The 19,891-nt window shown below is 40.1% G+C and overlaps 1 protein-coding gene across 1 annotated transcript in view; it reads right to left on the bottom strand.

Annotated features, from left to right (window-relative positions):
- The window catches only part of IL5RA (interleukin 5 receptor subunit alpha), a 34,294-nt gene extending 29,077 nt beyond the window's left edge, over window positions 1–5,217 (bottom strand). Inside the window, exons 1-2 of the mRNA XM_032648009.1 lie at window positions 5,200–5,217; window positions 3,791–3,844 (exon numbers count right to left, since the gene is read on the bottom strand). Of these exons, the coding sequence (XP_032503900.1) occupies window positions 3,791–3,844; window positions 5,200–5,217 (72 nt within the window). The remainder of the gene's footprint in view (window positions 1–3,790; window positions 3,845–5,199) is intronic.
- Between the last annotated feature and the right edge of the window lie 14,674 nt (window positions 5,218–19,891).

Here is a 19,891-nt window from a genome sequence, read left to right as displayed (position 1 = left end):
TAGGAGAGGATTGCTATTCAGCGGGAGACCAGAGCAGATCTTTGAACAGTAAAAGTTCTAGGCAGAGTTAATCAAATTGAAAGTAAATACCATTGCCAGTTTCATTAATAAGTATTTAAATATGAGCCAACATGACAAGAAACTTAAATCTAAAACAATTTTAATGTGGGAAAGAGAAAATTTGTATCACAAACCTAGAATGTGTGTGGTACTTTGAACTGTGCAGAGGCTGAATTGTTCGATGAAGCCAGAAAGGAACAGGCTATAAAAGAAAATGAAGACGTAGTTAATAGGCCTGGAGAAGATAAAAACAATATTTCTATTTATTTGAAATAAGCAGACAATGAAAAGGAATCTCGAGTAGAAAAGCTAACATAACTCAAGTGTGGCCATCTGAAAAAGTGGTTAGGTCATTTCAGCAACTTTTTTTTACATGTGAAAGAAAAGAGTGGAGGATCTCTTGTTGGGAACTGTAGATTAGAAATCTTGAGTGTTTCCTCCAAAAATTTCGAAAGGCATTTTTCATATGACCTTAAAGAACAAAAGTAACATTCCACCTGCTGTGTGCTGCCCTCGCTTTTACAAAGCATTTCTTCCTGTTCTCTCTCATGAGCTACCTCCCACGCCTCCCCACCAGTGAAATGGTGTGTGGTTATTATCCAGTTTACGAGGGTGAAAAGGTGTCTAATGAGTTAAATAATTTGCCAAAAATCATGTGTCTGGTAAATCATGGAACGTAGACCCAATCTCAGATCTTCCAACCATAAAACCTTTGTTCTGTACTAATTTAAATGACATGATTTTCAATTTAAAGATTTATTTAAATGGTTTGGTGTTTTCCAAACATAATTCTGGTAGAACCACAGAAGATAGAACTTGGCTAAATGGATACGTTCAGGAAGTACAAAAACCACGCTTTCTTCACTTTTACAACTTAACTTACTGTTATCACTGTTTAACTTGCTAATGAAATTAGTAAAATGTCACAACATAGAAAACAGAAACAGCATACAAAGCATTTAACTCCTTTTTCAAACAAACTTAAGTATTACTAATCAGAGTTATGCCGCTTTTGATAAAAATAATCCTGTTTCTTTCTCTCTGATGATTTCACACCATGTAGAAAAAGAATTTTTAAAACAACAGTGACAATAAAAGCAAGTATTCTTGTATTTTTAAAGGTTTCAATAAGTGAGAATGTTAAGGAATTAAAGGGAAGCATTAGTAATTTACTAAGCCTGAGAAGCAAAAATAAAAAATCGTTAACAAACAACAAAGATAGCTTCCTCTTCACGTTTAGAAGCTGTTGTCTTTGAGATGTCAGCATTTCCAAAAATAATATCACATATGGTCTAACTTTGCAGTAATCATCATTAACAGGAAGAATTCTAGGTCAGAAAAAAATGTAACATTGATATTCCTGAGTGACTTTTACTGCCTGGCAGAGTAAGTAGTAAGTTATAACCATAGTTGTAAAAATAATAAATGTCTATCCTTTGCAATTAAATTGTTGAAGTAATAAACTATTGAATGTCTCAGTGGGGAGATAATTGAATATTTTACACAACCAAGCAGTCTCCCCTAGAATTTGCTATGTGTTCTGCTTTTATAGCTGTTGAATATAGAATTATTTTTCAAATTTTCATTTGATCATTCAAAAATTTTTCAATGATTAATTTTTTGGCCATAAAACAGCCATACACTATTTTTCCCCATCTTATTGTGATATTTTCTCTTAAACAGGATGATAACTTTGACCGAAAAATGGTTGTCTTATAGGCAACATGAGATAGTCAAGTGGGAGTATAAATTTTACCAAGAATGACAATTTTTTGTGGGCCAGATAAATTCCATACAAGGCTGGGTATTACTGGAGTTTTGACAATTGATCCCGTATTTTCTATAATTCTGTTTGCTCTGCTTGTTCCCTGAAAACACCTTCAGCCTTTGCTCATGTTGCCTTAATATTTCTGGTTCCAGGCATAGCAATCACCTTTACTGGAAAAACAGCTTGAATCTCTTGGGGTCATCTCTTTAATCCAAAGATATACTGCTATATAGATGTCAACTGGGTAATATTTCATTGTGCAATAGGCTATTTCGCTACCTTAAAAATATATCAGAATGACATGTTCAATTCATTCTTTTCATGGCTACCAATTAAAATCCAGCAGAAAACCGTTACATTGTTAAAATAAGATTCAAATTCAGCAGAATGCAGCAAACATGGGTTTCCGGGCTCCCCTGGTGGCACAGTGGTTGAGAGTCTGCCTGCCGATGCAGGGGACACGGGTTCGTGCCCCGGTCTGGGAAGATCCCACATGCCGCGGAGCGGCTGCGCCCGTGAGCCATGGCCGCTGAGCCTGCGCATCCGGAGCCTGTGCTCCGCAACGGGAGAGGCCACAACAGTGAGAGCCCCGCGTATCGCAAAAAACAAAAAAAAAACATGTGTTTCCTACTTAACGATTGTCAGAAATGCACGCTCAGGCTTCCCTGGTGGTGCAGGGGTTAAGAATCCACCTGCCAATGCAGGGGGACACGGGTTTGAGCCCTGGCCCGGGAAGATTCCACATGCTGTGGAGCAACTAAGCCCGTGCACCACAACTACTGAGCCTGCGCTCTAGAGCCCATGAGCCACAACTACTGAGCCTGTGAGCCACAACTACTGAGCCCGCGGGCCACAACTACTGAAGCCCTCGCGCCTAGAGCCTGTGCTCCGCAACAAGAGAAGCCACTGCAATGAGAAGCCCGCGCACCACAAAGAAGAGTAGCCCTGCTCCCCACAGCTAGAGAAAGCCCACATGCGGCAACGAAGACCCAATGAAGCCAAAAAAAGAAAAAAAAAAAAAAAAACACACTCAGTGTCTTAGAGAGTCCATGGGCTACCTGTTCGTGTGACATTTCGCTGAGTCAATCTAAAATTTCTCGAGCGCTCTCTTGAGAATCTGGCTTCTAGTAGGTGTTATATTCTTTGAAATTTAGAGGAAACCAGAGCACCATCTCTTGCACTACAGCTGTTTCTAGAAAGTTGGGTGAAGTCCTGACAATTGGCGACAAATTTCCCCAGTGTTCCTGAGAATTCGTCAAATTCTATTGAAGTTCAGACAATATTTTCCCCTCTCTCTTTCCCACATATTTTGCTGCCCCGGTACATTTGTTTTTTATAACCAAAGTTGAATTTACCCTTTTTAAAGAAACTTTTTGAGTCAACTGTGGTGACAGTGAATTCAAACTCAATCTCAGTGAACAGAAATTGAAAAGCAACTGAGAGGATTCATGGTCTGTTAAGCCCTTAAAAGTAGAGTTTATTTTTTACTTCGTCTTTTCTTTTTTCCTTTTTTTTCCTGTACAGTGTAATCAGCAATAAAACCTATCTCTTGGGGGATGAAGAATAAATAAATAACCCAAGGTGTAAAATGCAAATGACATGTTTAGGTAGGTAGCTAGGTATGTTACCTTACCCCCAAATGAGAAATCTACACACTCCTAAAAATACAAGTGGGTAACAAGGGCCATATATAAGGCAGGCAACTTTTTTTTTTTTTTTCCTGCTACGGAACTTCTGATTAGTTTTCTGAAATAGTCCTAAAATGTAACTCAGGGGTTCAGGTTGTTGCCACAGGCATAAACACTTGTTAGCCAAGGCAGAAAAGGTGCTGCCACCCTGAGTGTTTGGAAACTGCTGGCAGAAGGAGTTTGCTGCAAATCTCCCAGAGGTTGGATGTCTTCTAGCGAATTGCACGTGGTGCACTGTCATCCCACATCCATGCGTTCCCTTCCCCAGACTCACCCCCTTTCCTGGGCTTAGCTGTCTCCTGCGGTCCTCCTGTTTCCCACGACTGTACTCAGTAGCAGAAAGCCAGGACCACGTCCATCAGCCCCTAGCACAGTGTCAGGTGCAGGGCAGGTGCTGCACATGCCTGGCCCTATAAAGAGTAAAGGCAAGTTAACACACAACCCTTAACATGTCAAGCCCTTTACGGTAAAACCTAGCATAGGGACAAGTTAGATGAGAGCACGGCAGGCTGGGAACATATAACAAGCCTGGTCTGTTTTGGGGGAGGTGTGATACTTTTGGTAACTTGCCTAAAAATTTCCCCAAGCAGCATTTCAAGTAATGAAAACAAATGAGGTGATTTGCATTCCAAAACTTTATTATGTTTGAAATGCAAACTTTGAACAAATAGCTACATACATTAACAGATTTTTCAATAACTACGAAAGAAGGCATACCCTTTCACAAGAAGTAGAAGCTGCACCAGGTAATGGAATTTTCGGCCTGATAATTCATTAAATTGGGTATCAAATACAGTAATCAATATGGCTATAAAAGCAGTCATTTTACATGTGTTGATGAATTTTAGGCTAATAGATTAATAAGAGATTCAGATTTTTCTTTGTCTTCCTTTCTCCTTTTTTTTTTTTCTTCATCCATTTCTTCTGTATACATGGAGATATGTTTACATTGCTTTGGGTGAAAATTGAATTACTGAACATAAAACCAAGTGAGATATTTCAGCAAGTTTTTGTACATTTTATATAAAATCAAACGATTTTGAAAAAATTGTTTGAAAATCCTAGAATCCCCTGAAGAAACAAAAAACAGAATGCCTTCAGTTAGAGGCAATGCAATCATCTCCTTCTTTGTTGTTGTTGTTTCTTAATTTGTAGCTTTCTCAATTAACTGAAACTTCCTCACAATATTGAGATATTTTATTATATCCTGTACCCTATTTTCTAAATTCACATATTTCCTCAGAAATCTTGGCAGAATGCATGTTCTCATTTTAATCACTGAAGTATCTGCAACGGTGGGAAACAAACCTCTTACAGAAACATCAACAAAAACTGTAGGTGTTTTAATGTGACTCACCTTCGCACAGATTTGCACACCTCAGTTACTTAGCCAACACACAGGAATAGAACGCTACACCCAGAGTCTATATGACCTGCCTGATACCATGTCCATAGCACCAGTATTAGTTCTGTCCCTGCTAGTAATAGAGTTTCAAGGGGTTTTGTTTTCCCCTTTATTTAAAAGTTGGCCGTATATTTATAAATCATTCTCTGTCACTTTTCCCATCCCCCCTCCGCCCCCACCGTGTAATGAAATCATTAGGAGGTGGAGCCCAGGGTATTATTAGAGAGAAAGAGACATTTGCTCACTCGGAGATGAATCAGCCTTGGATCCCCACTTACTGAGAAGTGCAGTGCCATGTCATCAGAAGCAGCCGCAAGGCATTGAAAATGAACCTTATCTCTGGGTGCACTTTTTGACTTAGAGACGGATCTCCTTCACTGTTTCATCATCGCAGCTGTAATGGTTAAAAACTCACAGCCAGTTTCCTTGACGATGGGATGGCAGCAGGGCTACTCTAAGCAAATATTCAGGAGCATTTGTGAGCGGGCAGTTCTGGACGAGCCTTAACCGAAACTCCCGAGGACTAAGCTGCCGCCAAGTGAAGGATCTCTCTTGTCCTGATAGCCACTATCTGATAACTGTCTCATCTGCATTTTCATTCTCCTTCAAGATGCTTTGTTCTCTTCAGGAGTTGAACGTTTGCTCCTGGGTGACAAGGTAATCAGGTTTTCTCTGGGCACTTTCCAGCCCTGCGTTTCGGTTTTCTTTATGTGCTTCAGTCAACTAGGGTACGTATAGCGCCTCTGTTACTTACACAATACCAGGCACATGATTTGACAGAAGAACGGGGCATCCACCATTCCCTACAAGCTGAGCAGCAATTCTCAGTTTTCTGGGGATGCATTAACGCTTCTCTGCTATGTTAGCAGGTCCTGCGCTAACACCTATCCTGCTCAAACTCTTCCAAAATATAGCAGAGGGAGGAACAGTCCCAAACTCATTCTACGAGGCCACCGTCACCCTGATACCAAAACAGAGAAAGATGTCAGCAAAAAAAATAAAATGCAGGCCAGTATCACCAATGAACATAGATTCACAAATCCTCAACAAAATACCAGCAAACAGAATCTAACAACACATTAAAAGGATCATACACCATGATCAAGTGGGGTTTATCCCAGGAATGCAAGGATTCTTCAATATATGCAAATCAATCGATGTGATACACCATATTAACAAACTGAAGGAGAAAAACCATATGATCATCTCAATAGATGCAGAAAACGCTTTTGACAAAATTCAACACCCATTTATGATAAAAACCCTCAAGAAAGTAGGCAGAGAGGGAACTTACCTCAACATAATAAAGGCCATATACGACAAGCCCACAGCAAACATCATTCTCCATTGTGAAAAACTGAAAGCATTTCCTCTAAGATCAGGAACAAGACAGGGTTATCCATTCTCACCACTATTATTCAATACAGTCTTGGAAGTTTTAGCCGCAACAATCAGAGAAGAAAAAGAAATAAAAGGAATCCAAATTGGAAAAGAAGTAAAGTTGTCGCTGTTTGCAGATGACACGATACTATATGTAGAGAATCCTAAAGATGCTACCAGAAAACTACTAGAGCTAATCAGTGAGTTTGGTAGAGTAGCAGGATACAAAATTAATGCACAGACGTCTCTTGCATTCCTATAGACTAATGATGAAAAATCTAAAAGAGAAATTAAGGAAACTCCCATTTACCATTGCAACAAAAAGAATAAAATACCTCGGAATAAACCTACCTAACGAGACAGAAGACCTGTATGTAGAAAACTACAAGACGCTGATGAAAGAAAGATGAGATGGAGAGATATACCATGTTTTTGGATTGGAAGGATCAACAATGTGAAAATGACTCTACTACCCAAAGCAATCTACAGATTCTGTGCAATCCCTGTCCAACTAACAATGGTATTTTTCCCAGAACTGGAACAAAAAATTTCACAATTTGTATGGAAACACAAAAGACCCCGAATAGCCAAAATATTTTTGAGAAAGAAAAATCGAGCTGGAGGAATCAGGTGCCCTGACTTCAGACTATACTACAAAGCTACAATAATCAAGACAGTATGGTACTGACACAAAAAGAGAAACATAGATCAATGGAACAGGATAGAAAGCCCAGAGATAAACCCACGCACATATGGTCATCTAATCTATGACAAAGGAGGCAAGAATACACAACGGAGAAAAGACAGCCTCTTCAATCAGTGGTGCTGGGAAAACTGGACAGCTACATGTAAAAGAATGAAATTAGAACACTCCCTAACACCATACAGAAAAATAAACTCAAAATGGAGTAGGACCAGATACTATAAAACTCTTAGAGGAAAACCTAGGCAGAACACTGTACAACATGAATCACAGCAAGATCCTTTTTGACCCACCTCCTAGAGAAATGGAAATACAAACAAAAATAAACAAATGGGACCTAATGAAACTTAAAAGCTTTTGCACAGCAAAGGACATCATGGACAAGATGAAAAGACAACCCACAGAATGGGAGAAAATATTTGCAGATGAAGCAATAGACAAAGGATTAATCTCCAAAATTTATAAGTAGCTCATGCAGGTCAATATCAAATAAACAACCGTATCCAAAAATTGGCAGAATACCTAAACAGACCGTTTCTCCAAATAAGATATACAGATTGCCAGCAAACACATCAAAGGATGCTCAACATCACTTATCAGTAGAGAAATGCAAATCAAAACTACAATGAGGTATCACCTCACACCGGTCAGAATGGCCATCATCAAAAAACCTACAAACAGTAAATGCTGGAGTGGGTGTCAAGAAAAGGGAACCCTCTTGCACTGTTGGTGGGAATGTAAATTGATATAGCCACTATGGAGAACAGTATGGAGGTTCCTTAAAAAGCTAAAATAGAACTACCATACGACCCAGCAGTCCCACTGCTGGGCATGTACCCTGAGAAAACCGTAATTCAAAATGAGTCATGTACCACAATGTTCACTGCAGCTCTATTTACAATAGCCAGGATGTGGAAGCAACCTAAGCGTCCATCAACAGATGAATGGATAAAGAAGATGTGGCACATATATACAATGGAATATTACTCAGCTGTAACAGGAAACTAAATTGAGCTATTTGTAGTGAGGTGGATGGACCTAGAGGCTGTCATACAGAGTGAAGTAAATCAGAAAGAGAAAAACAAATACCGTATGCTAACACATATGTATGGAATCTAAAAAGAAAAAAAACAGAAAACCAGGCTCTGAAGAACCTAGGGGCAAGACAGGAATAAAGATGCAGACGTAGAGAATGGACTTGAGGACACGGGGAGGGGGAAGGGTAAGCTGGGACGAAGTGAGAGAGTGGCATGGACATATATACACTACCAAATGTAAAATAGATAACTAGTGGGAAGCAGCCACATAGCACAGGGAGATCAGCTCGGTGCTTTGTGACCACCTAGAGGGGTGGGATAGGGAGGGTGGGAGGGAGATGCAAGAGGGAGGAGACATGGGGCTATATGTATATATATATAGCAGATTCCCTTTGTTTTTTTTTTTTTTTTTTTTTTTTTTTTTATGCGTTACGCGGGCCTCTCACTGCTGTGGCCTCTCCCGTTGCGGAGGACAGGCTCCGGACGCGCAGGCCCAGCGGCCATGGCTCACGGGCCCAGCCGCTCCGCGGCACGCGGGATCCTCCCAGACCGGGGCACGAACCCGCGTCCCCTGCATCGGCAGGCGGACCCCCAACCACTGCGCCACCAGGGAAGCCCTCCCTTTGTTTTAAAGCAGAAAGTAACACACCATTGTAAAGCATTTATACTCCAATAAAGATGTTAAAAAAATAGAATTAAGGCATTAATCCTGAAATTTTATACTACTTAATATTAACTACAAAGGGGTTTGAGTGAATTAGTTGAGTATATGAATCACAAGAAACCTGCTAACAAACAAAGAAAAATTGTTATTAGATGATCTGAAAAAAAAAAAAATGTGATTTTTTTCCTTGGGGAAAGGAAAGTTGAAGAGGGAACAGAGAGAGATACAGTTGTTTGCTAAGAAGGACCCAGAAAATTTTAGATATAGTCTCAGCCATCTGGTCTGCTCTTTAGAGTCCTATATCTAATTTTAGTTGTAGCATATTCGTCACTGTAAAAGCCTTAAAACTAGTTATTAATCATTGTGAGGGCAGTAATTTCTGGCCTGAAAGGCTGTTTTACCATTTTCTTAATTTCTTACATACATTTATTCACCAAATATTTATTGAATGCACCTATGCATTGTGCCAGGCACTGTTACAGATATAAAGAAAATTAGACCTGGCTTGTACCCTGGATACCATCACCGTAGGTATATGACTATGCCAATATTAAAAGCAAAAAGAAATGTGCTCACGTTTTGTCCCCATGCCCTATTTCCAAATAAGCCCAAAGGAAAATAAGAAAGGGAGGGCTTTATATAGTTGTTTTCTTGTTTGTTTTTTCTTTGTGTGTGGGAACGACTCTTCTTTAGAATAAACTGTAAATGTCCAAAGACAGTATGATGGAACATGCTAGAAGGATTCACAAAAAAGGTTTTTCAAAAAGTGAAATCAAATTTGCCTGTATTTCTTAAGAAGCTAAATAGTCTGGGTTTAGCTGAGGAGTGTAAGTGAAAATATGAATAGTAATAACATGGAAATCTGGATGCAAGTGGTTTTACCTTGAACCCTGGTTAAAGGTGCTAATTGAAGGTTTTACTTCTAGGAATCCATTCCTTGGAAAACATGTGAAATGTAGAAGATTTATCTGAGAGAGGGAAAGTAAACAATTCATTGTACTTTTACTTATAATAATAAAAGTAATGTAGAAATGGTTAAGAGAAATGTATGCCTTTTAAAGGTTGAAATAGGTGGATAATAAAAGGAGTGTTTATCAAGAACTTTTAAACACAGGGTATTATGGGAAAATGCTAAGTAAAACAACAGGAGTGCAGATATGCATATATAAATATATAATTATTTTTCATAATCTCATTTTCTGTCAAAAGACCAAACTGATAGGAGTGGTTCTAAGTGGTAGGCGTTTTAGTTAGGTATTGCTACAGAGCAGCCAACCACAAATGCTGTAGTGGGAAACAGTGATAAGCATTTATTTCTTGCCCAAGCCTCTGAGTTTTGACTAGGGTCTGGCTAAACTTGGCTGGGCTCCCAATCACAGAGCGGGTTCAGGATTGTTCCAAGCATCTGTCGTTCATTTGGAACCCGGGGCTATGCAGGGCATATTCTTTTCATGTGATCCCCAAAGTGCAAGAAAGTAAGACCAACTGTACAAGAGCATTTGAAGTGTCTGCTTATGTCACATTCACTGACATCCTAAGAGTCAGAGCTAATTGCATGGACAAGCCCAGGGTCAGATGGTCCACACTCACACTACATTTCCCCCACCTTGATAAGGCAAGGGCATGTGTGTATATAACCACTAGAGAGGTGTGAGAATTGGAACCAGTAGCTTGTTCTCCCACAGGGGAATTGATATTTCCTTTTTTTTTTCTTGTTTTTGAATTTTATTTATTTTTTTATACAGCAGGTTCTTATGATATTTCCTTTAAATTTCTTATGCTTCTATATATACCAATGTTTTATTCAAAGCAAATGCCAGAATAAAAATATTTTTAAAATATTAGAGACATAGAGATCAATGGAATAGAATTGAGAGTCCAGAAATAAGCCCTCACATTAGTTATCAACTGATTTTTTTGGCAAAGTTGCCAAGATGATTCAGTGGGGGAGAAAATCAGTTTTTTCAGTAAGTGATGCATATACACATGCAAAAGAATGATATTCAACCCTTACCTCACACCATATATAAAAATTAACTCTACAGGGACCAAAGACCTAACAGTCAGCTAAACCTATAAAATTCTTAGAAGAAAACACAGGCATAAACCTTTGTGACCTTGGATGAGGCCTTGGTTCCTTAAATATGATGCAGAAGCATAGGCACTGAAAGGAAAGATAAATTAAACTTCACCCAAATTAGAAGCTTTTGTGCTACAGAGGACACCAGCTATAGTAATACCATTTGCAGCAACATGGATGGACCTAGAGATTATCATACTAAACGAAGTAAGTCAGAGAAAGACAAATATCATCTGATATCACTTATGTGTGGAATCTAAAAACATAATACAGATGAACTTATTTACAAAACAGAAACAGACTCACAGACATAGAAAACAAATGCGTGGTTACCAAAGGCAGTGGCGGGGGAGGGATAAATGAAGTGCTTGGGATGAATAGATACATACTACTTTATAGAAAATAGATAAACAACAAGGTCTTGCTGTATAGTACAGGAAACTATTTTAATATCTTGTAATAACCTATAATGGAAAAGAATCTGAAAAAGTATATATCTGTGAATTACTTTGCTGTATACCAGAAACTAACACAACATACTAAATCAAGTATACTTCAATTAAAAAATAAAAACAAAGTACACGAGCAAGAAAGTGAAAAGACGACCCACAGAATAGGAAAAAATATTTGCAAATCAAATACCTGATAAGGGGCTTGTATCTACAAAAAAAATAAATCTTACAAGTCAACAGTGAAAAGAGAAATAACCCAATTTAAAAATAGGTGAAGGATTTGAATAGAAATGTCTTCAAAATAGGTACCAATAGCCAATAGGCACAGGAAAAGCTGCTTGACATCATTATCCATCAGGAAAGAAAATGCAAATCAAAAACACAGTGAAATACCTCTTTACACCCACTAGGATGGCTAAAATAAAAAAGATAGACAAGGGCTTCCCTGGTGGCGCAGTGGTTCAGAGTCCGCCTGCCGATGCAGGGGGCACGGGTTCGTGCCCCGGTCCAGGAAGATCCCACATGCCGCGGAGCGGCTGGGCCCGTGAGCCGTGGCCACTGAGCCTGCGCGTCCGGAGCCTGTGCTCCGCAACGGGAGAGGCCACAGCAGTGAGAGGCCCATGTACCAGGAAAAAAAAAAAAAAAAAAGAGAGACAGTAATAGCATTGGTGAGGATGTGGAGAAATTGGAACCCTCACAGACTGTTGGTGGGAATGTAGAATGGTGCCGTCACTTCGAAAAACAGTCTAGTAATTTCTCAAAAAAGTTAAACATAGAGTTGCTATGTGACCCAGCAATTCCACTCTTCAGCAAATACTTCAAAGAATTGAAAACATACATCCACACGGAAATTTATATGTGACTGTTCATAGCAGAATTATTCATAACAGCCACAAAGTGAAACAACACAAATGTCCATCAGCTGATGAGTGGGTTAAGAATATGTGGAATTTGTGTTAATGCATATATGTGGAACCTAGAAAAATGGTACAGATGAACCGGTTTGCAGGGCAGAAATTGAGACACAGATGTAGAGAACAAACGTACGGACACCAAGCAGGGAAAGCGGCGGGGGTGGGGGTGGTGGTGGTGGTGGTGGTGGTGGTGGTGGTGATGGTGGTGTGATGAATTGGCCAATTGGGATTGACATGTATACACTGATGTGTATAAAATGGATGACTAATAAGAACCTGCTGTATAAAAAAATAAATAAAATTCAAAAAAAAATCCAGTTCACAAAACACCATATATTGCATAATTCCACTTACATTTAATGTTTGGAATAGGCACATCTATGGAGATGGAAAGTGGATTCGTGTTTTCCTAGGGCTGGATGGGGAGAACTTAGGCAGAATGGGAAGTGACTGCTAAAGGGTTTGAGGTTTCTTTTGAGGTAATGAAAGTGCTCTAAAATTGATTACAGTGGCAACTGCCTAATCTGTGACTATACTAAAAACCATAGATGTATTTTATGACGTGTGAACTATGTCTCAATAAAACTGTTATTAAAAAAATAGGAAGATGCACTAACAGGGTTTAAATAGAATCCCAGGTGTTATTAGAACAATTCCAGTGTAAAATCAGTCGGGATTTACTGTGTACAGCTAAATTTAAAAGCATGTGTTTTTTCAGTAAAGAATCTCAGTAACCTAAGCTTTTTCAGTTCTTTACTCAGTGATCAGTTTTATTTTACTGTTTTACTTTTTCCAGTTTTATTGAGATCTTATCGACATGTAGCATTGTATAAGTTTAAGGTGAACAACATAAGGATTTGATATAAGTCTATAGTGTGAAATGATTTTGCAGGGGCCAGCTCTTTGCTCTCAAAGCCAGATAAAGGAAATGAACTAGAATGTAAAAAAACAAACTAAAAATTAAACTTACTTTACTAATGTAAATTAGTGTTCCCTTTTAGTCTAGAAGGAACCTCCTATGTGCTTGGGACTTCGATTGCTTTACACACATTCCTGTAAACCTATTTTACATATAAATAAACTGAGGCTCAGGGAAGTTACTTAGCACAGCTTCTTTATGGTGCTTTCCAAAGTCACATTGCCCAGGATGGCAAAACCTTATATAATTGCCATAATTATTTTAAAAGGAACAGTATAACAAGTACTTAACTGGGACTAAATATCTTACTTGGTGTTGCTGGGGAAGTGGGAGGAGATTCGTCTTGAGAAAGTTTTAATTATTTTAGGTTAAGTCTGATTTCCTATGGGAAGACTCTCTTCTCTGACTCTACTCTTTTTACTTTGAGTGTATGTTCAATTGCTGCATTTACCTGTCAATTTTATTTTTATGCTGCACTGAATATTATGTTTATATCTCTGTTTCTACCACTAGATGTGAGGACAGGTGTTAATTTTATCTAGCTTGCTCTTGTCAGAATCCATCAGAGTATGCAGTCTTAAGGAAAGAAGAGGGGGTTTGTGTAATTACACTAGGGAATTCCATAGGAATTCCTATATTTAAAAGTAATAAATCTGATGGAGAACATCACAAGAAAGCTGGTTTACACTCCTCTTTTTTTTTTAATGTTTATGTTTGTTTATTTTTGGCTGCGTTGGGTCTTCATTGCTGCGCGTGGGCTTTCTCTAGTTGGGGCAAGCGGGGGCTGCTCTTCGTTGAGGCATGAGGGCTTCTCATTGTGGTGGCTTCTCTTGTTGCAGAGCACAGGCTCTACGGTCACGGGCTTCAGTAGTTGTGGCTTGTGGGCTCAGTAATTGTGGCGCACGGGCTTAGTTGCTCCTCAGCATGTGGAATCCTCCCGGGCTGGGGATCGAACCTGTGTCCCTTGCATTTGCAGGCAGAGGCTTAACCACTGTGCCACCACTCTTGGTTCTGATCTGAGGCTGCTGCTAAGTCAGAATTTTGAAGGTGATTATTCTCAGTCTTTACCCTTGGGCCTCTGTTCTTTTAACTATTACTGAAGTCCCATCTTTTAAAACTAATGACCCAGTATGAAATTTCAGAACTGCTAAAATTGATTTGTCTGTTTACTTACCTGTATTAAATGTGAAATAAAATTGCATTTGTGTGGAAAATCCCCTAGCACCAATGAAAATTGCGATTCTACATTTGCTGAGAAATATATTTGTCCTCTGGGACATCTTAAACTTTAGTTGGCTTCTATTAAACTTTTATGAGAACAAAACGAGTGAATGACTTTTTCTTCAAACAGGTACTTTTTGTTGTTTCAATGAAAGAATGCACTCTTTAAACAGAACTTGCTCTTTTAAACAAATTACTCAGTGTGCCTTACAAAGAAAAAAAAAAAAAGAAAACGGTGGGGGACAGGTTTGAGTAGATCACTACCACCACTATAAAACTGCAGAATATTAAAATTTGCTTATAATTATGTTTTTATTCTGCCTTTGTCTACATATTGCCTCAGATATCTCCAAGGGGCCTAACATGCTTTCATTATAAATTCATATCTTTATGCAAAGCCTTAGTCTCCCTTCTCTGTCCTATTTTTGAATGCAAATGCTCCTGGGAGCAGTGATTAATTAGGGGTTTTGCTAAAGGGTCCTGGAGTGAGGTGCTGCCAGGGGGAATGCAGAACTATGATCCCGAAGGCTGTCACTCTGCCACTTAATAGCTCTACCTCTGTTCAGCCTTGTGTTTTTACTTGAAATAAAACCACCTGCCTAAAGCCCAGAAAAGGAAAAAAAAAAAAAAAGTATTCCTCATTAAGATCCATGAAGTGAACGTCCCAAGTTGAACAAGCAGTTGCCTTGTAACTTAATAATCCATGGTGTTCCTATGTCTTCCCATCCCCCAGTCACTAAAGCACACACTTGGGGTTGCAGTAGGTTGATATATGGTCCCCCATAGATAGCCACATCCTAATTCCCAGAGCCCATGAACACATCACCTTGCATTGCAGATGTGAATAAGGTCAAGATCTTTGGATGGGAAGATGATCCTGGATTATCCGGGGTGGGGGTGGGGGGCAATGTCATCACAAAGGTCTTGTAAGAAAGTGGCAGGAGGCTGAGAGAGGAAATAAAATATTGCGCTGGTGGCTTTAAAGATGGAAGGAGGGAACGTCTAGAAGCTGGAAAAGTTGGAAAAGACTACTACGGATCTTAACAAACGGCACCACGAAACAGAGGAAAGCTTCAAGTGAGCTTTATTAGGGAGCGCTCCCGGGCGAGGTTCACTGGTCCGAGAGAAAGGGGCCAGAGAAGTCGCACCCGGGCGAGGGTCCGGCGAGATTTTATAGGGGAAGAAGGGAAAGGGGTGTGGTGAATCTGGGAGGGCGCAGGGTATTCCTTATTTGGTGGTCTTTTCGGGTATCCTGGGGGACCGTTACTCCTGCCCCTCGAAAGGCGAAAGGCGGGAAGGCTGGGCTGGGTTCAAAGTCCCCAGGTCAGTTCCTGGAACCGGGTGGCCCGGAATGTCTCCAGGGCAGTTTCTGGAACTGGGTGGTCCGGAGAATTTCGGTCTGATGCAACCTGTGAATCTGATTGTGTTCCCCTGCCTCGGGCCAGTTGGCCTTACAACTACTACTACTACTACTACTAATTCTTCCGAAGTGTCTCCAGAAGGAATTCAGCCCTGTGGACCCATTTTAGACTTCTGACCTCCAGAACTGTGAGATAATAGATTTATGCACCAGACCCTTCTAGCCATTCGCCATGCTACAGCCAGACCCATCCGGTGAAAACACAAATGGATTTATAGAAAGCCCTATGTAGAAAACCTTTAATTTCTTTGTATTACCATTAATAAGAAACCAAATGTCATCCTGTGAAGTGCCCTGCCCTGCATGATCTGGTGGTCCCTGTCTGTTTTTCCACCTTTTTCAGAGGACAGTGGTGATTTTTGAGTCAGAATGCCTGAGTTTGGCTTCAGCTTCTACCACTTACTACCTGTGTGACCTTGGACAAATTAACCTCTCTACGCTTCAGTTTCCTCTTTGGTAAAATACCTCATTGGCTGTTTGTGAGGATCAATGTGTTAATACAATGCCTGGCCCTGTTCTAAGCACAATATAAATAGTTAGATAAACTTATCTTTATTGTGAGTATTCATGCATGTCATTGGTCATAGTAGACGCTAAACAAATATTTGATGGATGGATGGATGAAAGGAAGAAAGAAAACAGTGTTACATTCATAACTGCTATACATACACCATTACTTCTCTCTAGTTTGCAGAAATGAATCAGTTTCAGAGGAACACAACCAAAACTTAGATGAGTGAAGAGACAACTAGACATTTGGGACCCAAATTTTGGCCACTTAGGTATATAGACTGGAATCAAAGATCTGATTTCCTGTGAAGAAAGATGGAAGCTGTCCACTTTTGAGAGAATCTTTAACCAGCACTGAACTTATACCGCAACAAGCATTAGTGAGTTTTCAAACGAGCATTGATAACTGTTAAGGCCTGAAGTTGGTATATATAATAAATATTGATACATGTTTCTAAACTGTTCTTATCTCAATTTATTGACATTTCTTTTTAATAATACTTTGCCTTCTAACTGCAGAATCATACTCACGGCTGTGATATTTCCAGAGTATAGATACCTGCCGAACCCTAAAAGTCCTGTCTGTTCATAATGTTTACTTTTGGGTATATACTGTACAAAGAGAAAAACTTCCTTTAGGATTTCAGTGTGGTAAATGTCAGCTTCTTGGCAGGTAATGTTTATGGTCCTCAGGATGGGTCTGTATTAAGAGATAACAGTAAACATCCTGTGTGGAGGACAGAGGACTTCTCTAGAGCTATGGGTAGCTTCACTACACTGGGGAGGAGCGTTGAGGGGGGCATTTTATCTACAGAGTTCTTCTCCCTTTAGTTTAATACCCTCAAAGTTCTTCATTCTCCTTTTCTATGTCAGTGCTTTAAAAATTGAATCCATTTGAATAAGCATTCCTTGAGAGCCTTTAAAAATATATTTTTAAAAAACTTCATGTTCTAGGTGTTTTTTTGCTAATACATAGAAAGACAATATTTTGGTCAGGTTTATTAAGGTATAACTTACATACAGGAAAGTTGACCCTTTTTCGTGTACCTTTCTGTGTGTTTTGACAAAGACGCACAGTCATGTGATTGCCACGATTATCAACATATAGAGCCATTCTATCACCCCCCAAAATCCTCTCCCGCCCCTTTGTAGTACATCCCTCCCTCTGTCTCCAGGCCCCGGCAACAACTGATCTGTTTTCTGCCTCTCTAGTTTTGCCTTTTCCAGGTTGTCCTATAAGTAGAATCATTCTGAGTGTAGCCTCCTGAGTCTGGCTTTTTTGATTGGAGTTTTAGACGTGTTGTGTGGATCAGCAGTTAACTTTTTATATATTGCTGAGTAATATTTCTTTGTGTGGATCGACCACAGTTTTCTTATCCATTCATCTGTTGGAGGAGAGTTGGCTTATTTCCAGGCTTGAATGATTATTGATAAAGCTACTGTAGCCATTCACATACATTATTTTTAGTATGAACATAAGCTTTTATTTCTCTCAGGTAAATATCTAGGAACAGGATTGCTGGGTTGTATGGTGGGTAGTATATACATCACTTTATCAGAAACCATCAAACTGTTTTCCAGAGTGGCTGCAGCACTTCGTATTCTCACTAACAATGTCTGAGAGTTCCAGTTGGTCCGCAGGGGTTTTGTTTGTTTGTTTGTTTGTTTGTTTGTTTGTTTTTGCGGTACGCAGGCCTCTCACTGCCGTGGCCTCTCCCGTTGCGGAGCGCAGGCTCAGCGGCCATGGCTCACGGGCCCAAACGCTCCGCAGCACGTGGGATCTTCCCGGACCTGGGAACGAACCCGTGTCCCCTGCATCGGCAGGCGGACTCTCAACCACTGTGCCACCAGGGAAGCCCGTTTGTTTCTTTTTGATTAAAATGTGCTATAGGTATGTAATGACATCTCGCTGTGGTTTTAATTTGCATCTCCCTAATGCGTGATGTTGAATTACTTTACCTATGCTTGGTTACCAACCATATAGCTTCTTTTATTCCATTTATTTCTACACTATACTATGTATCTATATATCTATATCCATATACTTTAGCTACTCTTAAAATTTGAATTTAGAACTATTTGCTGCTACTGTATAAAAATACAAATAATTTTTATTTATTAACCTTGAATCCTAAGACCTTGCTAAGTTCACTTACTAGTTCTAGTACTTTTGCCAGTTCCTATGACTTCCGTGTAAATTATTATGTCATCTGAAAACAGACAATTTCGCTTCCTTCTCGATTATTATATCTTTTATTTCTTTGCCTTGCCTTATGTTAACGGCTTGAACTATGGTAAAATGTTGAAAAGAGGTACGGAGAATGGGCATTCTTGTTGCTGATATTAGGGAGAAAGCCAATATTTTACCATTAAGTATGATATTAGCTGTTCATTTTACAGAGATACCCTTTGCCAGATTGTGGAAGTCTTTTTTTTTTTTTTGCAGTATGCGGCCCTCTCACTGCTGTGGCCTCTCCCGTTGCGGAGCGCAGGCTCAGCGGCCGTGGCTTACGGGCCTAGCCGCTCCGCAGCATGTTGGATCTTCCCGACCGGGGCACGAACCCGTATCCCCTGCATCAGCAGGCGGACTCTCAACCACTGCGCCACCATGGAAGCCCGGATGTCTTATTAATTTTTGGAGTTTTTATCAATGTGTTTTGAATTTTAAGTGCTTTTGATGCTGAAAACTTGGCCTCTGTGCACTGGTGCCGAATCAAATCTCAGAGAGAAAGTTTTGGGTGAAGTAGAAAAGAATAGCTTTATTGCTTTGCCACGCAAAGGGGGACACAGCGGGCTTGTGCCCTTCAAAAACTGAGAGTCCCAACCGGGAGGATTTGGTGGAGTTTAACCGCAATGGTTCTAGAGTGGAGTTGCTGATAAGGATCAGGGTGTGTGCAGGGCCTGCACTCCTTTAATCTAGCCTCAGGTGATCTACTAATGAGCTTCTACCATTCCTTTCATCTGGCCTTATATGGTCTCATGATGAGCTTCTCTGCAATGAAAAATGCTAACATCTTCCATTTGTTGGGGGGTTTTAGTTCTGTAAAAGAGCTCAAAGATATTGTTATGTGTCTCCCTTGAGGCAGAACCAGGACCCTGCCCCAAGGGTACACTAATGTTTCTTGACTGCTCTTCCCTTGTCTCTGCATCCCCTCCCTTCCCTGATTAGCAAGTGTTTGAAAGGCCCAGGACCAGGAGCCCCACAAGGTCCTGCTAGGTTTCACCTTGTCTGCATCTATTGGGATGATCATATAGGTTTTATTTTTTAGCCTGTAATATGGTGAGTAACATTGATTGTTTTTGTTTGTTTGCGGTACGCAGGCCTCTCACTTTTGTGGCCTCTCCCGTTGCGGAGCACAGGCTCCGGACGCGCAGGCTCAGCGGCCATGGCTCACGGGCCCAGCCGCTCCGCGGCATGTGGGATCTTCCCGGACCGGGGCACGAACCCGCGTCCCCTGCTTCAGCAGGCGGACTCTCAACCACTGCGCCACCAGGGAAGCCCACGTTGATTGGTTTTTAAATATTAAATCCACTTTGCATTCCTGGAATAAACCCAACTTGATCCAACTGGCTGGATTCAGTTTGCTAAGATTTTATTAGAGGTATTTCTTTCTGTGTTCATGTGGATGTTGAACTGTTGAACTGTAAGTTCTTTTTTGGGTAATATCTA

Source organism: Phocoena sinus, chromosome 11 (assembly GCF_008692025.1).
Source record: "Phocoena sinus isolate mPhoSin1 chromosome 11, mPhoSin1.pri, whole genome shotgun sequence".
Taxonomy (NCBI): Eukaryota; Metazoa; Chordata; class Mammalia; order Artiodactyla; family Phocoenidae; genus Phocoena; species Phocoena sinus.
Note: the sequence above shows the minus strand (reverse complement) of the source record. Positions and strands in the feature narration are given on the sequence as shown.